The sequence below is a fragment of the Lactuca sativa genome, chromosome 1 (genome assembly GCF_002870075.4).
Source record: "Lactuca sativa cultivar Salinas chromosome 1, Lsat_Salinas_v11, whole genome shotgun sequence".
NCBI classification, from domain to species: domain Eukaryota; kingdom Viridiplantae; phylum Streptophyta; class Magnoliopsida; order Asterales; family Asteraceae; genus Lactuca; species Lactuca sativa.
Genome location: NC_056623.2, coordinates 59,939,505 through 59,962,567, shown reverse-complemented (window position 1 = coordinate 59,962,567; position 23,063 = coordinate 59,939,505). Strand labels below are relative to the sequence as shown.

At 33.9% G+C, this 23,063-nt stretch overlaps 3 protein-coding genes and 1 pseudogene across 6 annotated transcripts; 3 read left to right on the top strand and 1 right to left on the bottom strand.

Moving 5' to 3' along the window:
- Positions 1 to 7,309: 7,309 nt before the first annotated feature.
- On the top strand, positions 7,310 to 10,185 carry LOC111905030 (probable purple acid phosphatase 20). Its single transcript, XM_023900713.3, has 5 exons — positions 7,310 to 7,570; positions 8,667 to 8,964; positions 9,060 to 9,634; positions 9,731 to 9,819; positions 9,912 to 10,185. Exons 1-5 carry the CDS (start codon positions 7,421 to 7,423, stop codon positions 10,102 to 10,104), a joined length of 1,305 nt encoding a protein of 434 aa, XP_023756481.1. The 5' UTR covers positions 7,310 to 7,420; the 3' UTR covers positions 10,105 to 10,185.
- Positions 10,186 to 11,604: 1,419 nt separating this feature from the next.
- LOC111905031 (uncharacterized) lies at positions 11,605 to 14,227 on the top strand. 4 transcript variants are annotated; one of them, XM_023900716.3, is made up of 6 exons: positions 11,605 to 11,742; positions 11,822 to 11,974; positions 12,197 to 12,462; positions 12,533 to 12,744; positions 12,826 to 13,096; positions 13,183 to 13,635. In XM_023900716.3, the coding sequence occupies exons 2-6, from the start codon at positions 11,935 to 11,937 to the stop codon at positions 13,477 to 13,479; spliced, it is 1,086 nt and encodes a 361-aa protein (XP_023756484.1). In that variant the 5' UTR covers positions 11,605 to 11,742; positions 11,822 to 11,934; the 3' UTR covers positions 13,480 to 13,635. The 4 variants fall into 4 exon arrangements, with proteins under 4 accessions (XP_023756484.1, XP_052626535.1, XP_052626534.1 ...); XM_052770575.1 differs by lacking the exon at positions 11,605 to 11,742 and adding an exon at positions 14,090 to 14,227 and having other exon boundaries at positions 11,752 to 11,974; positions 13,183 to 13,468; XM_052770574.1 differs by lacking the exon at positions 11,605 to 11,742 and adding an exon at positions 14,063 to 14,200 and having other exon boundaries at positions 11,752 to 11,974; positions 13,183 to 13,468.
- On the top strand, positions 14,140 to 19,794 carry LOC111905032 (probable purple acid phosphatase 20; annotated as a pseudogene).
- Positions 18,924 to 20,823, bottom strand: LOC111905033 (uncharacterized). The gene is made up of 4 exons (XM_023900720.3): positions 20,687 to 20,823; positions 20,045 to 20,301; positions 19,488 to 19,967; positions 18,924 to 19,399 (listed from the first exon to the last, which is right to left on the bottom strand). The coding sequence occupies exons 1-4, from the start codon at positions 20,778 to 20,780 to the stop codon at positions 19,103 to 19,105; spliced, it is 1,128 nt and encodes a 375-aa protein (XP_023756488.1). The 5' UTR covers positions 20,781 to 20,823; the 3' UTR covers positions 18,924 to 19,102.
- Positions 20,824 to 23,063: the final 2,240 nt, after the last annotated feature.

The window sequence follows — 23,063 nt, the reverse complement described above, 5'->3', positions numbered from 1 at the left end:
GTAACTATAATATAATAATTATTTATATTTTTTATATATGAATATTTAACCAATATATTTGTATTAATATGTGTAACAATTGGTAAAAATAGGTTATATGTTTTTAGATACAAGGGAAGTTACTCATAATTGCACATGAGTTACTTCAAATTACTTGAAAAATAAAGGATCGTTAACAAATAGACAAAAAAATTCACAAAATAAATATTATTAATGCCCTAAAAAATAAAATTTTTGCATCAAGTATACTTGCCTAAAACAGCCCTACGCGCCGTCATGGCCGGTTTTTTCCAGCGATTGCTCCGATGCTCCGATTTTCATGTAAAAGGATTTTCCGAGTTCCTGTTGTGTTGATCGACAACCATGTGTGCTCAAATTGTCTAAAATGTGTCCTGGTTGAAAATAAAAAAAGACACAAAAACGACCCAATCTTTTAACAGACTTACTATACGCTTTGAGAGTGTGTTTCTACGGCCCCTCTTTTATATTTTTACGATTTCGGGGGAAAATACTTGAAATCATGTTTTGTTTCCATAAACTGGTTTTATTAACTTAAAGTTTACATGATTAATGTCTTGCATAAAATGTTAAAACTGACAAATCGTCATAAGATTTTCTATAAATGAGTTCATGCAAAAAATATCAAAAATCTACCTATATATATATATATATATATATATATATATATATATATATATATATATATATATATATATATATATATACACACACACACACACATATATTCTAACACATGTATCTTGCGGTACTTTATATCTTGCAATTATTTGGCATTTTAAGGTTTGCCACGACGTGATGGGAAGCACCATGATGTGGCGAGTTGAGATCAGGCTATGTATTTCATTTAAGTAGCCACAGCATGGCCGTATAGGCCACGACGTGACAACTGGCAAGTGGCAAACCTTATTTTTCAGGGTTTTGCTCCCTATTTAAAGGAATGAGGATGCTAGGGTTTGCTCACCTCAACCTCCATCAGCCTCCTTAAGACCTGAGAAACCCTAAATCCTTCCTTCTCTTATTTTGAGCCATTTTGGTGTTCTTTGAAGCTTTAGAAGGAAGAAAAAAGAAGAAGTGAGCTAAGATTCAGCAAGCTAGTATGCATCCTTATTTTTTGCATTCTTCTAGACCTTTGTAAGTGTCCAAGACTAGATTTTTATCATGGTAGATTGCTAGATCTTATGTTTTGTCCCTAAATCTTTATGTCTTTGTGAGTTGGAGTGATGGGATCTGATAACGTTTGCAACTTTATGAATCTATGGGATTAGATTTGCATAGAAAAACCCTTAATTTGAATCATTATGGCTTCAAGACATGCATTGGACATGCATGTCTACAAAGCACCAACTATTATATTGGTTTTGATATTAGAAATTGATCTTAAGTAAATGAGCTATGGACTTTTTGGAATAAGTGCTTAATGGGGAAAGTCATGTCTTATTTAGCCCATTTGGAACCTAGGGTTAGAGGTTTTGACCTTTTGGGTGGTCTTAACGGATAAAGTTGGAAACTTTATCCTTCTAGACCGAGTTTTGGACCAGAGTTGAGCTTTGGAGCTCTTATGATTGAAGGAACGATTTAATCCATTAAGCTACTGAAAACCTAGTGCCCACGGCGTGACATTAGGTTGCCACGACATGGCGATGGGGAAAACCGTAATTGGCTACTTGTTAGAGGACCACGGCGTAGCCATAGGTGGCGACGACATGACGGTTAACTAAATTCAATGTTAACTATTGACTCTGGCCATTGACTTTTTACTTGAGTTGACTTTTGGTCAAGCATATAGTTTGGAGGAAGAGATCCAAGTTTATTTGGTTTAATTGAATAGATGGTGCGTAGCAGTGGTATTCTATTGGTGAGGGCAGTAGCAATTGAGCATTTTCTGTTAAGTGAATCTTCTCACTACATTGGTGGGTTGAAGGCACCAATGTCGACCCACTGATTTTAATGTGTAGGATGTATGTGATTACGTGACTATTACTTATATAATTGTACGTTATATACATGGAGCTAATTTAGGCTTGAAGTCCTTATGGACTCAGGGTTGATACGGACCTATGGATTGATATGGACCCGACACAGCTATGTGTTGTTACATGGATTGATACTGATCCGGGGGTTGATACGGACATGACACATCCACATACTGTTATTATTTGTTCATGTATTTGATGTATGGGGTAGTTTGGGAAACTCACAAAGCTTCGTGCTTACAATTATGTTTATGGTTTTAGGTACTTCCAGTACAAAAGGGAAGGGTACGGAGTGATGGCATAGCATCTTCCCCCTCCATGTTTCCGCATTTATGATTTTTGTTACTCTGATGTTTTGGATCATTTGTATCGTGGTTGTTTCTGAGACATATGATGTAATGAATTAATGATTTTTAAAAAAAGAAAAATTTTATCAGTGTTTTGGAATGTTACAAGTTGTTATCAAAGCCTTGGTTTGAGGGATTTGGGCACACCTTTGGGTGTGTCAGAACTCATATTGAAATGATAATCTTTTCAAAAGAATAATGAATTTCTAAAAGATTTTTACAAAATGGAAAGGGGTGCAATGTGTCAATCAGCCAAGCTCAAGTAAGTGATTCCCAAAATACTCATACTTATGTGTTATGATTAGTATTCCTGATATATGAATTTCATGCTAGAGTAGGGCTAAGGATATCTTCAAGAACCGTATGATAGAATTGCCTGATTTGTGTGATGCCTTATAGCCTAAGAGAATTGGATGTTATGTGTTACTAGAGATTGATATCGGCTCAGTTAATTGCTAAGTTTATGCTTTAAAAGTTGTATACAATTAGGATCATATAGCCCCAGAATGATCGATTTAGCCTCATTTCTTATTCCTTGTTTGGTTGCGGACTTAGGGTAGAATCATTATTTGACAGTCTATGTGATCCCATTTTGTGCACAACTTGCATGCATAAGGCAACCATCAGTGTTGTATGAGATTCTTAGTATTGTAGAGGCGATCGAAATTCCTAGGATATCCTAGGAGATGCCATAGTTAGATTTATATGTAGTTTAGCATAGGACTGGTTTATGGATTAGTGTGGTAACTTATAGGATTCAAGATGGTTCTTGAGGAAAGTACAAATATGTGTGGAAGGTAGTATTTGTCCCGTACTACTAAAAGCACATGATCTATACTCGAGGCAAGGACGGTCTTGGAGATTCTAAGGAGGCCTATAGATTGGAAGTTCCCTCGAGTTTATGTTGATCATTTATATGTCTGTATTTCAGTTTAGTATGGTGACCACTCAAGGAGGAGCTTCTGGATCCGGTTTTGGCGTTGGTGTTGAATCGTTGGAGGAGCGATTACACGAGTTTATCATATCATAGATTACCCACAACTCGTAATTACGCGTCGTTGTAATGATCATGCCCTATTAAAGGCCTTGAAACTAGGGCCAACGGTTACTTTAAACCCTTCGCAATCTCAGCTGCCAAAAAGCGAACCCTTCGTTTTTTAGGTTAGTCTCTTTCATTTATGGGATTTTAAACAAAGTCATATGCCAGAATTGTGAAATCGTCAGCCTAAGTTGGTAATACTTAGAACCTCAAGGATTTCGTGAGTGCATGTGATTCAAACGAATGAGATAAGAAGCAATTAAAAAAAAATTGAGATTCTGTGATGTCAAATTTTATTGAAATGAAGCAATGAAACCCCGGGCAAAGGTTACTTCGTTAAATACTTTCAGAATTTTTCATGATGCATTCCTATTTTTCCCAGATTTTTGTATTTATAATGGACTAAAAACAGGAAAAATAGTTTTACTCATCCAAAAATTATGAAAATTTACCAGAACACCTTGTAGTACATTAGGAGGCTACATAAAATTTTTGATGATTTTTCTCTTCTGTATACTATTTTTCTCCTATTTTCTAAGATTAAATACACTTAAATACACAAAAGCGGATTTCGGTATATAAAAACCACATTTGATATTTTTCCGGATTATTTATTCTGTGAATGAAGTGTACAAAATTTTTGGTAATTTACTTTAACTTTTTAATAATTATTATTTAATTAATGATTATGGATGAGCGACTCGGGGCCATTCGGCCAGAGGTCGTTGCGGGAAAGATTAGAGCACGGACTCCATTATTTCGGGAGTTCAAGGCCTGTGGAGTTCAAGAGTTATTTGGGGATAAGGACCCCATCAGTAGCCGCCGCTGGATTGGTGACATGGAGAATGCTCAGCTGACGAGTTTTTGCCCCGAGGGGGCAAAAGTAGGGTTTACATCCTGCCTTCTGAGAGACCGAACATGCAACTTGTAGGATGGGGTCGGTCAAGCTGTGGGAACTACAGGGGTGGTGACCATGACCTGGGAGGAGTTTGTTAAGAGATTCTAAAAGGAGCTTGCACCAGCAATCGATGTGCAACAACTAGCGAGGGAGTTTCAGGACCTTCGCCAGACTACTGAGACTATGACGGAGATCACCGCCAAGTTCTGTAAGAGGGATTTTTTTTGGTTCCGCAGTATGTTGTGGATAAGGAGATGAACAAGACGAGATATCATGACATGTTGAGGGATGACATCAAAGATTCAAACTTTATACCTCCGGAAGAAAGATCAAGTTGAACAAGTTCTAGATCTACAAGCTCTAATGCAACCAACGCTTCTTCAATGAGTTCCTTCTTCTCCGTGGTGCACCAAGAACACTCCAAAGTACTTAAAAACACCTTCTTTTTTCTCATAATACTCAAACTAGGGTTAAGGTTTCAAGAGAGGATGTTGGAGAGGTGGAGGCTGAGAATAAAGTGGGTTTGGGGAAGTTAATGAGCTTAAATAGGTTTCAAACCACGAAAATAGGGTTTGGTCACTAATCGCATATGTCCAACATACTCAGGATACCCTAGTACGCCCAACATACGTGACTAACCCAAAAATTGTCATAACTTCAAATCATCATAACTTCTTCGTTCCAACTATGTTTTCAACGTTCTTTATATCCACGAAAATGTGTTGAAGAGCTCTACAATATTATCTAAATATCTTGGGCTAAAACTTCTCGAAAAAAATCTATATTTCATGCAAGAACCCGACCTATGACTTTTTCCCTTTTTACCCTTCGGCCCAAAAAAAAAACAATTCAAGGATTAGGTCTCTCAACCATCATTACCTCCTTCCACAAGGTCCAATATTTACCTCCTTAAGGCCTAAATATTTTACACAACCGACTTCTGGCCCACGACCCTGAAAGAAGAAATTACGGGAAACAGGATGTTACGTTTTTTCTTAAAAAAACCACTTCTGGCCACTTCTTGTTGCACCGCATAGCACACACGCAACATTTGACATTTCGCAACTGTTTGCTTTTTAAAAGACTTATGACTTAAAAGCTGTTGAGCGTGTACTATGCAGTGCAACATTTGACCCACATATTCAAACATCTTCTCGCCTTACTTAAAGTTATATTATTCAACATAGATTTATTTTTTTAACATGTTTATTATTTCAATAATATTATGAAGGATATTATAAACAATTCATGTATATATTATATAATTTCAAAACCATTCGATAAATTTCATATAAATACTTTTCTGTGTTACATTGTCTATAACAAAAAAATTAAAAAATTATAAAGTTAATCATTAAAATTACCAAATCTATTGAAGCTAAACGAAAAAATAACAATCGTCTAGGAAAATTTAACAAAATGAACATGTTGTTTGCTAAATTCACAATTTTGTTTATTGTTATTTAGCAATTATTATGTTTAATTATTTTATATAAACGTCTTTAAATAATGTTAGTAAAGTTATTTGAATCAGTTTTATTCGATGCGATGTATATAAATAGTGTTGGTAAAATGACTTCTACATTCGCTTTAAATACATGACACATCATATATGTTAAACAACAATTCGGTTGAGGAAAATATAGTATTGCAATGGACTGTGAATATATGACTCAGTTATGGGAAGAAATTGTTGAACATTTTATGCAAAATATGGAATGAATTATTTTAAATGAAATTGTTATTGAAAGACAAAAATTGTTATTGTAAGACTAATTTGGTTGTATGAATTTTATTTCAATGTTATAAGACTATAATTATTAAAATTTTGGTATTTGAAAAACTATTTTAAGTTTGTAAAATCTATTTATTTAAAGTTCAGTTTATTGCAGCAGTCTGTAGACGTTAAAAAACAAACAAACTTCTTATTACATGTTGTATTCGTTTAGTCCACCTCTTCTGTTGTAAAAGGATATAAATGTAGTCCGAAGACTTCAAACGTTTTCGAAAAAAACAAACAACACCTAAAAATCAATCCCATAGCCAAAATTGATTTAGCAATTAAATATATTTATTTAAATTTTAGTTTATTGCATCAACATTTAAACATTAAAAAACAAACAAACTTTTATTAAATGTTACAACATTTAAACATTAAAAGCAAACAAACTTTTATTAAATGTTATAGTTTACATCTTCTGATGTAGGTATACAAAACCTAAAGATCAATCCAGTCAAAATTGATTTAGCAAGGGGTTTTCTAAAAATACCCCCATTTTTTTTTCCAATTTCACCCCTTTTAATTTGATTTTTTGTCTTTTGTTGTTGTTTTTTTTTCTATTTTGCTTTTTGTTGTTTTTAATTTTTTTAATTTATTATTATTATTATTATTATTATTATTATTATTTATCATTATTTATTATTGTTATTATTGTATTTTAATAATATTATTATTAAAATATAAAAAATATATTTAAAAAACTGATTAAATAGCCGTTCGAATTTATATTGTGGTCTGGATGTTTAAATTTTGTGCGAAATTTATAACAACAACAACAACAATAATAATAATAATAATAATAATAATAATAATAATATAAATTTAAATTTAAAAAAATTAAAAATAACAAAATTGAAAAACAAAAAAACATCAAAAGACAAAAATAAATATCAAATCAAATGTCAAAATTTTGATTTGATTTATTTTAGGGAGTAAAAATGGTTAAAAGGTACTTATAGCACAACCCTTTAGCAATCAGCACTAGTATGATATGTAAAAAGTAAAAGTATAGTAATTTTTTGACATATTCCCTCATTTTGATATTTCTGTTTTGCAATTTTCTCATAGAAATAAAAGGTTCATAAAATAAAATTAATAAAACAAATAAAAAGTTTGACTCGTCTGTTAAATCCTTTACCATCATAAATTTGGACAAGGTAGTTGTCATCAATATCGTATGAATCGGAAAGAAATTTCAAACAACTGAACGAGATATACAAAACCATACCACCTGATCATCACTATTAGTTTTGTTTTGTAGCTCCAACTAATAACACCTATCGGCATTCATCCACTACATTTAAAAGCTCCACTTCCTCAATCCTCCATTTCTCATCTATCTTCAACTTTCTATTTTTTGATATGAGGTTGCCGGAGTTTTGGTTGCTGATGATTCTGGCCGGAGTCTTCGCCGGAGCCATGGAAATTGCTCATGCATATGACCGGCCTCCGCCAAGGCAGGACTTTGCTGTATCAGTCGCCGCGTATGCTGATCCGACCACTCCACAACAAGTAATCAATTACTCTTCTTTCATTACCCTAAATTCCTCATGGATTAACAATGGCGATTGTATAAAGCATTTTAGATCAATCTCGCATTTGACTTACGAAAACACTCAACATGGATCTTAATGTGTTACTCCAGTTTCTTTTTTCTTTTTTTCTTTTTTGGTGAGAAAAAAAAGGGTGTTCTACAGATTATTTTTTTTTGGAGGAAAGAGCATGGAAGATTTTTTATTTTTTATTTTTCTTTTTTTCAAATCCATTTCAATTTTGGAAAGTAATAGGATTAGGAAAAGTTATAACGACAGATATTCCTTCATATGTGATCTTGATATAAATATTAAATATTTACACAATATTGTCAACTTTCCAATCATGATTTTTCAATCCAGAACAAAAAAAAAAGAACTTTTTTAACTTGAAAATTATGAATAATAATTGTTTTGTTCTTTTCTGTCCTTTTTTTTCTATAAAAAACTAGAGTAAATAGTGATATTTTATTTAAAAGATCATAAACATATAATAATCTTACTTATTTTGCAATGTTTATTGTCCTTGTTTCTATCACCATTGTTGACATACTACTCGATAATATCAATGTTACATATGATAGTTTTGCTCACCAAAGTTTGAATATATAAGATGTCATTCCTTTATTATTATTATTATATCATATACACAAGTTATAATCACTATTTCATGACATTTTACTACGAAATAAAAACTATATTTGATAAATTTTCTTTCTCAAAACACCATGTTTTGTTTTTCAGTTATTAGAAAATACTTTGTTTTTCCAAAAAAAAAAATCTCCGGAAAATCACCTTTCTTTTGACAATCAATTTTTAGAAGTCGGATTTTCACACACTGACATATGTATACCCAAAAAGTTATTGTTGATGATAGAATTAAATTCGCATATTAAATGCCATCAAGGCAAAGTTATACTTGGACTAGAAGTCTTCCAAGTGCTTCAAATGTATAGGTCAATATGAAGATTTTGTTTCTTATTATCAACACAATTAAAAAAAAAAAAAGATATTACTACTACAAAAAAGTGATATATAATTATATATTATAATAAATTGTGATTTTTTTTTAACAGGTTCATGTATCTTTAGCTGGTGAAAATAAAATGAGAATTTCATGGATTACAGACAAACATACTCCACCCATCGTAAACTACGGTACATCTTCAGGGAAATACGAACACTCAGCTACCGGGGTAATTTCGTCTTACGAGTATGTAACTTACATTTCTGGTGAAATACACGACGTCGTAATTGGCCCATTGAACCCAAACACAGTCTATTATTACTCTTTTGCCACTGGTTCATCTTCAACCCCTGAATACTCTTTCAAAACTCCTCCGGCGCAATTTCCGATCAAATTTGCTGTTTCAGGTTACAAATTTCAAGCATCTTTTTGTTAGTGTATGATCTGAAGAAGTGGGGATTATTATTTATTATTTATTATTTGAATTTTAAAACACATGCAGGTGATCTTGGACAAACTGGATGGACGAAATCGACACTCGAACACATCTCGCAATCAAATTACGATGTGTTTCTGCTTCCCGGAGATTTGGCTTACGCCGATAGGATTCAGCCGTTGTGGGACTCATTCGGCCGCCTGGTGGAACCGCTAGCGAGCCAACGGCCGTGGATGGTGACACAAGGCAACCACGAGGTTGAGAAAATTCCGGCCATCCACCACACTCCGTTCACCGCCTACAACGCCAGGTGGCATATGCCGTTTGAAGAGAGCGGATCCACGTCTAATTTATACTACTCGTTTGAGGTCTCAGGCGTCCACGTCGTCATGTTGGGTTCCTACGCCGATTTTGGATATGGATCTGACCAAATTCGATGGTTGGAGTCTGATTTGAAGAAGGTTGATCGGAGGAAAACGCCATGGCTGGTTGTGATTGTTCATGCTCCATGGTATAACTCTAACTACGCTCATCAAGGGGAGAAAGAGTCGGTCGATATGAGGGTAATGATGGAGGGATTGCTTTACAAAGCTCGTGTAGATCTCGTTTTTGCAGGACATGTTCACGCTTACGAGCGATTTGTAAGCCACACCTTCATAGCTCCAGAACTGAAATCATTTCCTTTTTTTGTAAATCAACAAATAGATTGATGATCATCTGACTTCTTGTTCTTGCAGAATCGTGTTTACAATCAAGAAACTGATAACTGCGGGCCGATGTATATCACAATTGGGGATGGAGGAAACCGAGAAGGTCTTGCTTCCAAGTGAGTTGACTGAATTGAAATTAAGAATTTTGTGTATGTTTGCAGCTTTGATTGTTGAATAATTTTGGAAACTTTGTTTTTGTAAATTGTAGGTATAAAGAACCACAGCCAACGATATCGGTATTTAGGGAAGCGAGTTTTGGGCATGGTGAACTTGAGATTGTTAATGGAAGTTATGCAAAGTGGTCGTGGCATAGAAATGATGACGATGAATCATTTGAATCTGATTCTGTTTGGTTAAAAAGCTTTGCTTCTGATACAACTTGTAAAGCAAATAAAAAATGATGTCTTCATCATTATAAAAATTATAAAACTTAACGTTCCAAAAGAAATACAAAAGGTTTATAATGTTACTTCATGACAAAACCGAGGTTAAAGTGTTCCAAAATTATGACAACGACAAGGAAAACTTGATAATTAAGGGGTTTGATAACGAGTAAAAGGTTTATAATGTTACTTCACTAATTGCCATGTAAAGCCTATAGGATGGACCCTGAGCTAACTTTATAAATGAAGGTTAGGTGGCAATATCGGTGTTGTAATTTAGCGATATCTTGGTTACTACTTCCATCAACACTATCGGATTTATCTGTTCTTATTCTGTTATTCATCAACATTGACATCTTCAGGAATTGTTTGATCTAGCATATCTTCAACATCTTTACAATATCAAATACTCGAAGTCTCAAACTCAAAGCATGCAAAAAGAAAAATGTTATTCAACATACATATAAACCTTATGGTGTCGAAGTCTAAGACTTACATAACTAGAACCACATAAGAGCAAATTTAGAACAAAAAAATGACGACACTAAATTAATAACAAAGCACCCATTTTAGACCATTCAAAGCAAAGAACTAATTTAAACCATTCATAATTCATAAATATTACCGTTGGAACATATACTTCACGATTGATAAGTCCACCAATTCATAGATGTATATCTAGCTTTATTTCTTGTGTTGTAATTTTATGTTTTAAGTTATCAAACTAGTTTCCATTTTCCAATGTCTCTAGATCATCAATCTTGATTATTTTTTTGTTTTGTCTTACCTTCTTGTTTGTTTAGAAGCGATATTTTTTGATCAATTCTATTGGACATTCTTTTTTCTCAAGTTGAATTACAATATTACTAGTCGTATGCCTTGAAATTGCAAGAGTAAGAAATTTGGGTTACGGCAGACCGCAGAGTCTGATGTAGTAGATTTAAAAAAAAAAAATCAGGCTGTTTTTTACCCATCAAATTAAACACAGTTTTCATGTCATGTGAGGTCTTTATCATAGTAGAAAACAACAAATTACAGACAATACAAACTACACACAGTGCTGGTTTTCCTTCTCTCTCTTGTCTTCTTTTTTTTTTCTTTTTTTTTTCTTGAGATTCAGTAAAAAAGAGCAACGCAAAATTCTAGTACACTTCAAAAGAAAACATACATGCATTTCTATGTTATTTTTTTTAGGGAAAATGACTCTTGAGGGTAATTAACTTTTACGTTTGTACTCATTTGGTCTCTTTCCTTTTTTTTGTACTCAATATACAATCGAACTTGTTGTTTGTGTTCACCATAACCCTTTGACCGGCTATCACAAGTCAAAAGCCGGTCAAAAGGGCTATGGTAAACACCAACAACAAGTTCGATGGTATATTGAATACAAAAAAATAAATAAAAGTACAAATGCAAAAGTTAATTAGCTTGAGAATCATTTTCCTTATTTTTTATTTTTTATTTATAATTAATATTAAAGATGTGAATTGTAAGAATTGAGACTGTCTCAAGTCTTCACCAGAGGGACGTAACTAGATTTCACATGGTTGGTTGAAAAAGTTCAAAGCTTTATCAGTACACAAAATTCAGAAAACATGTATCCATACGTACAGCATGTTTTTTAGTAATTATTTTGTGATTGATGATAAAAATATGGTAGTGGATGCTAAATACTATTCAAACATAGTTATTTTTGTGAATTGCTAATATGTTACTATGTGGATTATTGTTTTAGATGAACTCAAAAGATATGAATACGCTCAGGATTCTGAGTACAACTTAACTCTTCCAAGTGAATGAAACCATCTTCTCCGCCATTGAAGATCGAAACACCAACGAGGCAACGATATGGAAGCCAAATCTGATTCTTCCTCTTCTTTCCTTCCAGGTGCTCTATTTGACGCATGCATCGTGGATTTATTTGTGTTTTTAATTTACTGAGTAAAGTTCATCAAGATCGGAGTGGATTTTGTTCCAATTCTGATTCCAAGCCATGAACTTTATCGAGTTCCCAAACATGATGATCATTAACCCCAAGTTATCGACTTTGAATTTCTCTCATATTTCTCCTACAGTTCTGATTTTATGACTCTACTTAAAAATATTTCAGGTATTATAAAGAAATCACTACTCGTCATCTTCGTTAACGGTTTTCTGGCATGGGCTTATCAAGCAGCTTGTCCACCCCCACCCAAAAAAACCGGATCTCCAGACGGACCTCCCATTACAAACCCTAGAATCAAGCTTCGTGACGGAAGACATTTGTCCTACAGAGAATATGGTGTACCCAAAGAAGTCGCCAAATACAAGATAATTTATGTCCATGGCTTCGATTCTAACAAGCATTTTGCTGTTATTGCCACGTCAGCCTCCTCGGTATCGTTTTTTGTTTCTCATTTATTAGTTTCGTTACTCGGTTTCTTGATTGATTGGTTGATTTTAACAGGCCCTAATTGAAGAATTGGGGATACATATTGTTTCATATGATCGACCCGGTTATGGAGAGAGTGATCCAAACCCTAACCAAACTTTAAAGAGTTCGGCTTTGGATATCGAGGAGCTTGCTGATCAATTAGGACTTGGATCAAAATTCTATGTTGTTGGTTTTTCAATGGGTGGTCAAGTCGCTTGGACTTGTTTGAATTACATTCCCCACAGGTTTTTCATGGCAAATTCCGTTTGAATTTTATGAAACCCAGAAGGTTGTGATCTGATGATAATATGTGATCATGGAAATAGGCTAGCAGGAGCGACTCTTATTGCTCCTGTGGTTAATTACTGGTGGCCACGTTTGCCATTGAAGTTATCACAAGAAGCGTATTCGAAGCAGTTTGTGGAAGATCAATGGAGCCTACGTGTTGCTCATTACCTTCCATGGCTGACATACTGGTGGAACACTCAGAGATTCTTTCCTTCTTCCACTCTCATTGCTAATAGCCCTGATATTCTTTCTCCTCAAGATATACAACTTTTGCCCAAATTTACAGCTGGAAGGGCACCATTACTTGAGGTACCTGCAATTTCTTCACCATCTTAGTTGATTAAACCCAGATAGATGATATGATATGATGTAAGTCTTTTTTGTGTGCTGAAAAGGGACAAATAAGACAGCAAGGAGAATACGAGTCCCTCCATCGTGACTTGAATATTGGATTCGGTACCTGGGAATTCGACCCGATGGATATTGAGAACCCGTTTCCAAACAATGAAGGATCCGTTGATATTTGGATGGGTGATGATGATAAAATTGTGCCTGTGACACTGCAACGTTATATTGCTAAACAGCTTCCATGGATAAACTATCACGAGCTCAAGGGTGCTGGTCACTTGTTCCCTTATGCTGATGGGATCAGCGATGCTATCCTAAAAGCGCTTCTCCTTGGTAAAAGTTAGCTTTTTGGGCTCGTTTTTTTCGCTATATTTAAGTGTTCGGGGTTTGGAAGATAATATTATTACTTAATGTTTGTAAGCAAGATTATGAGTGTTTGATCAAAAAATCGATGGCTAAGGTTAATGACAATCACCAAGAGGTTATTGATGGTTATAAAAGTCATTGCTCTCTATCTATCAATCACGATCATTGTATGAATTTCGTCAATGGTCAAAATTGAGTTTGGTGGTTTGCTCATATAATTTGGTTTTTACCGAACCAAACAGAATATTTAAAATTGTTTAAATAATTTAAGAAATCATAAAAGACAACCTCGGGGTACGTTGGTCATTTTAAATATATTTGAATTTAATCAACATGTTTTATGTATATGCGGTATATCCGTGAATTTCCTTGTGGGATTTTCATCAAACCATAACCACCGTATCTGTAATTTACTCAGAATATATTGTTATATTACGAAAATAAAATAAAAAGAATATTGTGATTTATAGCATTTAAGTGTAAAATTAATAAGATTGAAAACAAAAATAAACTTTAATGTTTGACATAAATGTAAAGTCCTAAATTCATGCAATCTTTAAGGTATATAACACGTGGGTATAAAACCAGTGTAATTTGGAGCGCCCTCCTGCACCCTTGTGCCTCTGTGTAGTTCCGATATGAACTTCCGTAACTTCTCGTTGCTGGTGACGGCGGCCGCCGTCCTCGACGGTGTGGTGCAAGTTGCCCATTCTTATAACCGGCCTCCGCCGCGGGAATCACTCGTCGTGTCGCCGGCAAAAAATGCTGATCCTACCACTCCACAACAAGTAATCAATTACTACTTCTCTCATTATCAATTATTTTTGTGTAAATTACTTAATTTCTCTTTTTTAACAGGTTCATATATCTTTGGTTGGTGAAGATAGAATGCGAATTTCATGGATTACAGATATGGATACTCCGGCCACCGTATACTATGGTACATCTTCCGGGAACTACCAAAATTCAGCAAACGGCACCGTTTCTTCTTACGAAATTTTCCATTACAAGTCTGGTAAAATACATGATGTAGTAATAGGTCCATTGGACCATAGCACTGTGTATTATTACTGTTTTACCCCTGGTTCAACGTCGGAGTTCTCTTTCAAGACTCCTCCAAAGCGATTTCCGATCAAATTTGCCGTCTCCGGTGATCTTGGACAAACAGAATGGACCAAATCGACCCTTGAACACATCTCACAATCAAACTATGATCTGTTGCTTTTACCCGGAGATCTGTCTTATGCCGACGCATTGCAGCCGTTGTGGGACTCATTCGGCCGGCTGGTGGAGCCGCTAGCGAGCCGACGGCCATGGATGGTGGCACAAGGCGACCATGACATTGAAATACTCCCGGACTTCCACCAGATTCCGTTCACTTCCTATAATGCAAGGTGGCGAATGCCATATGAGGAGAGTGGGTCCACGTCTAACCTGTATTACTCGTTTGAGGTCTCAAAGGTTCACATCATCATGTTGAACTCCTACATCGAGTTTGACCATGGTTCGATACAATACCGATGGTTAGAATCTGATCTGAAGAAGGTTAACCGGAGCAAAACACCATGGCTGATTGTGGTTGTTCATGCTCCATGGTTATAATTCTTACACTGCTCATCATGATGAGCCGGAGTCAGTCTACATGAGGAAATCCATGGAAGAATTACTTTTCCATCATCGTGTAGATATCGTTTTTGCAGGGCATGTCCATGTTTATGAGCGTTTTGTAAGTATTATTGTTACTACAAAGTTCAATCTAAACGATAATCAAATTGATTATATATATAATTTGTAAGGTTATTTTGCAGAATCGCGTTTACCAGGAAAAAATTACGATTTGTTCCCCGCTGCATATCACAATCGGGGATGGAGGCAATAAGGATTTGCTTGGTGGCATGTGAGTTGACTCAAATGTTTTTATTTTTTTTTCTCTATTGTATTAATTCAGGGAAAACAAGTTTGAGTATTGAAACATAAGAAAATTACCATTGATTTGTAATAGGTTCGTAGATCCGCCATCAGAGATATCGGCATTTAGGGAAACGAGTTTTGGGCATGGAGAATTTCATGTGGCAAGTGAAAGTTATGCAATGTGGTCGTGGCATAGAAACGATAATGATGAATCGGTTCAATCTGATTCGCTATTCATCCAAAGTCTTGCTACTGATCCACTTTGTAACAAGGTGCTCGAAATTTGAATTTCTTGTTACATGTTTAATATATCATTCTTAGCCCTTGAAGGGGTATTATTAAGAGTATGTTTGTTACGTAATCTATTAATTTTTTCGAATGCTTTTAGATTGTTTTATTTTACAAATCAAAAGTAGTGTACCAAGTAGTTTTTAAAATGCTATTTCCACTAACATTTAAGTAAGTTTATTGAGTTTTTTTAATTCACCTAAATCCACCATTATATTAATATTAAAAAAAATTACAAATTTAGCCTTTTTTTTGCTAATTACTTTGCAGATAATAGCCAAAAAACCTAAAGTTACAAAAATAACCACTAAAATCGCAGATGAATTATGCGATCTGCGATTTGACCTTCCAATTTGCGAAGGTACAAGCTGCTAAAGCATAGTTGTACATCAGGGACTTTTACGTTCGCAAATGGACGCAAATGGATTAGTCCATATGCTGCCACTTATAATTTTGTCTAAATTTTTTTGGAACATTCATTTTTGTTGATTTTTGTAAGGGAAAACTCTCTCTGCGGGAGCTATGAATGATTTTAACTTTTGAAATTATTACTATTATTATGTTTAAAGATAAATTGTATCGATCTATATTTAAAATTAATTTTTCTATTCAAACGCTTGAATTTATAAATCAAACATTTAGTTAGATACATATCACATGCAACTACATAAAACCAACATAATCAATATGTTTTCGGGAGAGGACATAGAATCGTCTATGGCTCCCTAAGAGAGTTTTCTCCAACAAAAATAAGAAAAATGAGTGTTCGAATTTTTTTTTAGGTATTTATACCCTGAAAAAGGCAAAATCGCAGGTGGTAGCTGCTGGACTAATCCATCTGCAAACGTACAAGTCCCTGATGCACAACCATGCTTTAGCAATTTGTACGTTCTTAGATAGGAAGGTTAAATCGCAGATATGCTTAATCCATCTGTGATTTTAGAGGCTATTTTTGTAACTTTTTTTTTGCTACTATCTGCAATAAATTTGCAATTTTCTCCAAAAAAATCTTAATCTTCTAAATGTCTTTTATATCATTTTATATATTTCAGTTAGCTTATCAACTACATCATTTTTTAAAGCTAAAAATTAATTTTTGTCATTAAATTAGTAGCTAGTTTTTCAGTTAGTCTGTCAAACGTAACCTAATTACAACAATTTTATCATGTAAATGACTTTTATCTTTTGACTTTTGATCAGGATTTTAATCATTGTTCATTGAAGCATCAAACACCCGGTTCATCAATTTAGATCCTCCAACGTTGTCTTCACCCCAACAGTCATATTCTTCATCTAATCATCTTTTTTCAAAAGAGAACCCGTAAAACTCTTCCAATTATCTACCAAAACCCAAATTGCACGGGTAAGGCAAGAGAGGTATGATGAAAATAGTGGTAAAAGATGTATGAGCTTGAGGTGTTCAAGATCATAGCAGAATATACAAGATCATTGCAACAAGGCCATCATCATTGTTTAAGATCATGGAAACTAATGGAAACTCAGATTTAGACCTAAAAATAGATCGTGCCACCACCATGTTTTTATATTGGTATTAGTGGAGATTTGAGATGTTCTCTCCCATTAAAGAGGTCATTGAAAGAGATATGTGAATGGCGAGATGAGGATTGTTCTACAAAGGTTAGTAGAAGGCAGTGAGGATCCTGACCTACAACACATACCAGTGTTCATGATTTTTTCAAAATGCATCGACACTCTCATATTCAAATACTACGAAAGAAACTAATCTTTGATTCTATAACCAGGTTCCTTATTATCTACCAACATTTAACATACTACCCTATTATGTGTGTAGCTAGATTCAACCTATTTGCTCAATCTTTCGTGTTGCTTTTATCAAATACAAAGGTACCCAATATAGGTAGGTCACGAGCTTCTTCTAGTGTTTTGGATATAGTACTTTGCCTGTTTGTTGCTTACCCAACTGGAGTGAAAGGGTGATGTTCGTGGTAGCAAGCTTTTCGGTCATTAGGATTCAACATGTTCAGTTTACTTTAAACCATTTCTCTTCTATTGTTCACGTGAACCAAGCGGAAACGATTGTTTTGAAAAGCAAACAAATGGCACACTCAACATCACTTGTTCTTCACTAATGGACTGGTTTCAAGACGGGCTTTAGTTTTAGATCGAGCATCATCTTTTCCAAGATTGATAAGATGTCACTACAGAAAAATCTCTTTGATTGTTAAGGATTTATGTAAGAAACATGGGTTGCCTTATGAGAGATGGAAACTTCAAAATAAGACGACGATGTAGAAGAAGAAGACCACAAGTGTTACAGGTGGTGGAAGGGGTGAATCTGGTCATGGGTTTATAGGAGAAACGAGAGATGGGTCATGTCAAAAGAGGTGTGGCTTTTTCAAAGTCAAAGTCTATGTGACAAATGGGTAACCGGGTTACCCCTTCCGTTTGTTCAAAGTGGCCAAATAGACCCCACAAAAACAAGTTTATTCATTCATAAAGTACGAAAATAAGTTAAGGGAAAAAAGAACAAATGTGCAGTACATTGTAGGTCTAATGTGTCATTCTCCCTAATAAAAATTCAACCAATCCAATCCCATTACTATCCAATTTGACCTATCCCAATTATAATCCAATTAGTATCCAGTTTCAATTATCAAAAACGATTAATACAGATATTTAATATACTTATAAATTTGATGAAATTTGGATGGATCCAATCCGATGGAAATTAGATGAAACTTTGATATATTGGATGTCCAATATTAAATATCCAACGAATAAAACCAATCCAATTTAATTTTTAATTATATAGGTTCGATTCAGTTGTACAATTGTATTAGATCGGTTGTATAAAAAATATGAGGATTTCCAATGGTGAACAACCCTACTTTATATATTTGACATGAAAATCATTAAATGCACTATATTGTCACGATACATAATAGTGGCTTTAGGAGGCGGGGAGTGAAGCTCTCTAAGGAAATTAAGTAATCTTCAACAACATTGACGAACCAACGATATTTGGCTTCTGGACCAGGAGATGGCACTCCTTCTCTTAGAGGACCGGTCTATAAGATTTTGCAAAGAACACAATATCCTAGAAGTAGATTGTTTTATTGTTGGATATATTCTCATATGTCGTATTAGAGTACGATATTCATAGAAGTAGAAGTGAGTATCTAGAGCCAGAGGTTAATAGTTCCAATACATATTGTAAAATGTGCTTAAGAACGCCAACACGGGCCTCAAGAAAAATCATTCATAAAGAGACATCTATGAACATAAGTAAGATCTAGTCTGGTAAAGGTAAAGGTACTAAAGTTTGTTGTGATGAGGACATTGTACAGAACACAACAGTTTCATCATGTTCTCAAAAACTTAAATAGCTAGTAACAAACCCCCAAAAAAGCATATTTTAATCTAATTTTTACCAATAAGTAGTTCTTTTAAGATCTCGTCACTGATCCCATCAGCATAAGGAAACATATGACCAGCACCCGTGATCTCATGGTATTTTATCCATGGAAGTTGTTGGGCAATGTAACGTTGCAGTGTCACAGGCACAAGTATATCTTCATCACCCATCCAAATATGAACGGATCCTTCATTATCCGGAAACGGGTTCTCAATCTCCATCGGGTCAAATTCCCAAGTACCAAATCCAATATTCAAGTCACGGTGGACAGATTCATATTCTCCTTGCTGCCTCACTTGTCCCTTTTCAACACACAAAAAAAACAGTAACATTAGATTCATATTCTCCTTCCATGGCATAAAAGAATCAAGTAATTGTAATTGAAAGTACCTCAACTGCTGCTCTGCCAGCTGTAAACTTTGGCACGAGTTCTTTATCCTGTCTGGAAAGAATATAAGGGCTATGAGCAATAACAGTTAGAGAAGGAAACAGCTTCTGAGTGTTCCACCAGTATGTTAATGATGGAAGGTGATGAGCAACACGCAGACTCCATTGATCCTGAATGAATTGTTTTGAATACGCTTCTTGTGATAACTTCAATGGCAAACGTGGCCACCAGTAATTGACTACTGGAGCTATAAGAGTTGCTCCTGCTAACCTGTGAGGAATGTATTTCAAACACGACCAGATCACTTGACCTCCCATTGAAAAACCAACCACATAGAATTTTGATCCGAGTCCCAATTGATCACCAAGTTCTTCGATATCCAAAGCCAAACTCTTCAAAGTTCGTTTAGGATCTGGATCGCTCTCTCCATACCCGGGTCGATCGAATGAAACAATATATACTCCTAAATCTTGAATTAGATCCTGTGAAGTCAACGAATTGATCAAGAAACACAATAGCGAAACTAATGAATGTGTAACAGAAAACGAAGAAATCATACTGGAGAGGCCGATGTGGCAATAACAGCGTAATGCTTGACAGAATCGAATCCATGGACATAGATGATTTTGTATTTTGCGACCTCTTTTGGTACTCCATATTCTTTATAGGACAAATGTCTACCATCGCGAAGCTTGATTCTTGGGGTTGTAATGGGAAGTCCGTCTGGAGATCCGAGTTTGATGGGTTCGGGTGGACAAGCTGATTGATAAGCCCATGCTAGAAACCCGATAATGAAGACTAATAGTATGAAAAACCCTGAAAAATTCAGCAATTGATGCGAGTTTGAATAAGTAGAAAGAGAATTAGATTATTAATTGATTGAAACTGGAGTAGGTAGCTACTTGTGTGTATATCTTAATTACTAGTTCAATCCTTATTTGATTTTAGTTGCTCAAAACATATGCTATGAGTGTAAATGGTATATTATCCGAATACCTAACCTAAATTGCAGATAAAAAAATTAACTGATTTGACCAAAAAAAGTCAGAAATCAAATCTATATTAATGCATAATGAACCCATCTGCTAGAAATTGAATTCAAGCAAAATCAGAATTACAGTTCGGAATTAAAAGCTTCGATTCCAAAGGGTAATTAAAGTCTGTAAGTTTTGATAACGAGAAGTAGATGGGAATAGAGCACCTGAAGGGAAGGAAGAGGAAGAATTGGATTTGGAATTCCTGGTATGGGACCTAGCTGATGCTGCTGAAATCTTCCTCTTTACCTCCGCTGCCATTGTTGTTGTTTCTTCGATGGCTGAATAGGATTGAGAAAGAGAAGATGCTTTGATTCACATCATCACATGGAAGCGCTGTAGTCAAACTCATTGACAACAAATGTGGCGGAAAACGATTGAAATTAGGTAGCATTGTAAATTTAATTTGGGATTCTTTTATGAAAGTTAAATTAATCTGTCCTCATGCATGGTAATAAAATATTGATTTTGTATATACTTTTAGTTATTATTATTTTTTTCTTTTGTATGATTTTTATGAGAAAATTATAAATTTAGTCATTTTCCTTGATTAATTTGCGAAAAATAACAAAAAAAAAATCAAAATTATAAAATTAGCTACCAAAATCGTAAATGGATTAGAGTCATCTACGATTTCAGCATTTGATCTACGAATGTACAAGTGTTTAAAGTGTGGGCGTGCATGTTAGTTGTACGTTCATAGATGGATTTTGTTAATTGATCTACGAATGTACAAGTGTTTAAAGTTTGAGCTTTCATTTTGCAAAGTTTTTATCGGGAGAACTCTCTCTGGAGGCGAAAATCGATAGCTATGGAACATTTCATGTAAAATCGTAGTCAAACCCTATCATTTTCATAATCAAAATTATTTAAAAATAATAATAAAATTACATAAAATCGCAGATGAAACATCAGAGGAAATCATAGATGAACTAAGTTCACCTGCGATTTCCTCTAATGTTCCATCTGCAAACATACAACTGCTAATACACGCCCACACTTTAAACATTTGTATATTCACATAACATATGCCAAAATCTTAGATGACTCTAATCCATTTACGATTGTGGTGACTAATTTTGTATTTTGGTTTTTTTAGCTATTTTTTACAAAATAATTAAGAAAAATTGTTAAATTTATAATTTTCTCTACGTTTATTGTTTAAAACATTATTTTTATATGATATTGTAATTCTAGTGGTTTATCTATTTAAAAGAAACACCATTTGTTGTTGGATAAACATTATTAAACTCAAATTTTTGTACATTGTTTCCTAATAAATTGTCTTTTATACATATTTTTATCTTTTCCAAAACATCATCATTTTTCGGTCATATTCTTCCGCTAATAGAATTTCAAAAAAGCAGAAAATACTTTTTTAGGTGTCCATTAAAAAAAAACATCACAAAGTGAAAGTGCACAATCTCCTCGTTCTCCTATCTGGTGCTAAGTGTGTAGGCGATAAGTCAATTTCCTTTTTTGTGTGTCCGACATTCTAAATCACCTCCATAATACTTCCTATGGTTTCTTACTTTCTTTGGTTCCTTACATAACCATTAGTTTTCACACATCATTATCATTATCATACATACTTATAAAGCTAACATTTTTTCTTGAATTTCATGCATTTGAAACCCCCTTTTTTAACTTTCTCAAACCACATTCATTTGAAACCCCCTTTTTTAAGTAATGCAACTCAAAAGTTTTCTTAATTAATATAACACTCAAAAGTTGTATAACTTATATTATGTTTAATTAACATTTAGTGAAAAGTTTACTATAAAAAGACAAATCTTTTGTGTTATATAAAATCTTACATGTAAGAAGGATTTGAAGATGTTGTGATTCAAAAGTTTTCATATAGTTGAAACATTTATGATCCAAATATGATGATTTGAAGAAATGAGTTATGTCACATCGATGGTAATTGTATTATGATTTTTTCTTTTCAACCAAAACAAATGAAACTTTTCTATTCTTTCTTTATATTCAGTTTCTCATTTAATCTTTATATGTGATTTGTGTGTATTACTCAATCTTGAATGTGACTCTCCAAAGATCAATGTTTTGCTAGGAATATCTTTCTGGTTCTTCTTTTTCAAGAAAAATATTTTGAATGCAGGTTAGTGAAGAATTATCATCAAGTTTCTATGGTTGAATGGTGTTAAATGAAGAAAAAAGATTCATAAAATGGATATAAGTTTTTTTGTTTGAGCAAAGTTGATGAATGTTAGTTTTTTCTTTTGATTTAAATGTATGTTTATGTAATATTTTTATTTATATATTCAACCACCCAATGCTCTTATTTATTTGATTGTAGTTTTTCTATTTTGATTATGTTTATTTTATATTATTTTTTTGTTGGCTTACACAACATATTTAAAAGACAAAATAATTTTGAATATTTGATATGTAATTACGATAGACTTATCATGATATGTTCTTCATATGAAAGTAATTTATCAATATTACTACCACAAGAATTACATATGATATTTATGAATATATATATATATATATATATATATATATATATATATATAT

Bases quoted from the DNA above. Each gene is read 5' to 3' on its own strand.
- LOC111905030 (XM_023900713.3), top strand. From the start codon at position 7,421: ATGAGGTTGCCGGAGTTTTGGTTGCTGATGATTCTGGCCGGAGTCTTC. The intron at 9,635-9,730 runs GTAAGCCACACC...TTGTTCTTGCAG, and splicing joins TTCACGCTTACGAGCGATTT to AATCGTGTTTACAATCAAGA. The intron at 9,820-9,911 runs GTGAGTTGACTG...TGTAAATTGTAG, and splicing joins CGAGAAGGTCTTGCTTCCAA to GTATAAAGAACCACAGCCAA.
- LOC111905033 (XM_023900720.3), bottom strand. From the start codon at position 20,780: ATGGCAGCGGAGGTAAAGAGGAAGATTTCAGCAGCATCAGCTAGGTCC. The intron at 19,968-20,044 runs GTATGATTTCTT...TTGACTTCACAG, and splicing joins TTGCCACATCGGCCTCTCCA to GATCTAATTCAAGATTTAGG. The intron at 19,400-19,487 runs GTACTTTCAATT...TGTGTTGAAAAG, and splicing joins CTGGCAGAGCAGCAGTTGAG to GGACAAGTGAGGCAGCAAGG.
- LOC111905031 (XM_023900716.3), top strand. From the start codon at position 11,935: ATGGAAGCCAAATCTGATTCTTCCTCTTCTTTCCTTCCAG. The intron at 11,975-12,196 runs GTGCTCTATTTG...AAAATATTTCAG, and splicing joins TTCCTCTTCTTTCCTTCCAG to GTATTATAAAGAAATCACTA. The intron at 12,745-12,825 runs GTTTTTCATGGC...TCATGGAAATAG, and splicing joins TTGAATTACATTCCCCACAG to GCTAGCAGGAGCGACTCTTA.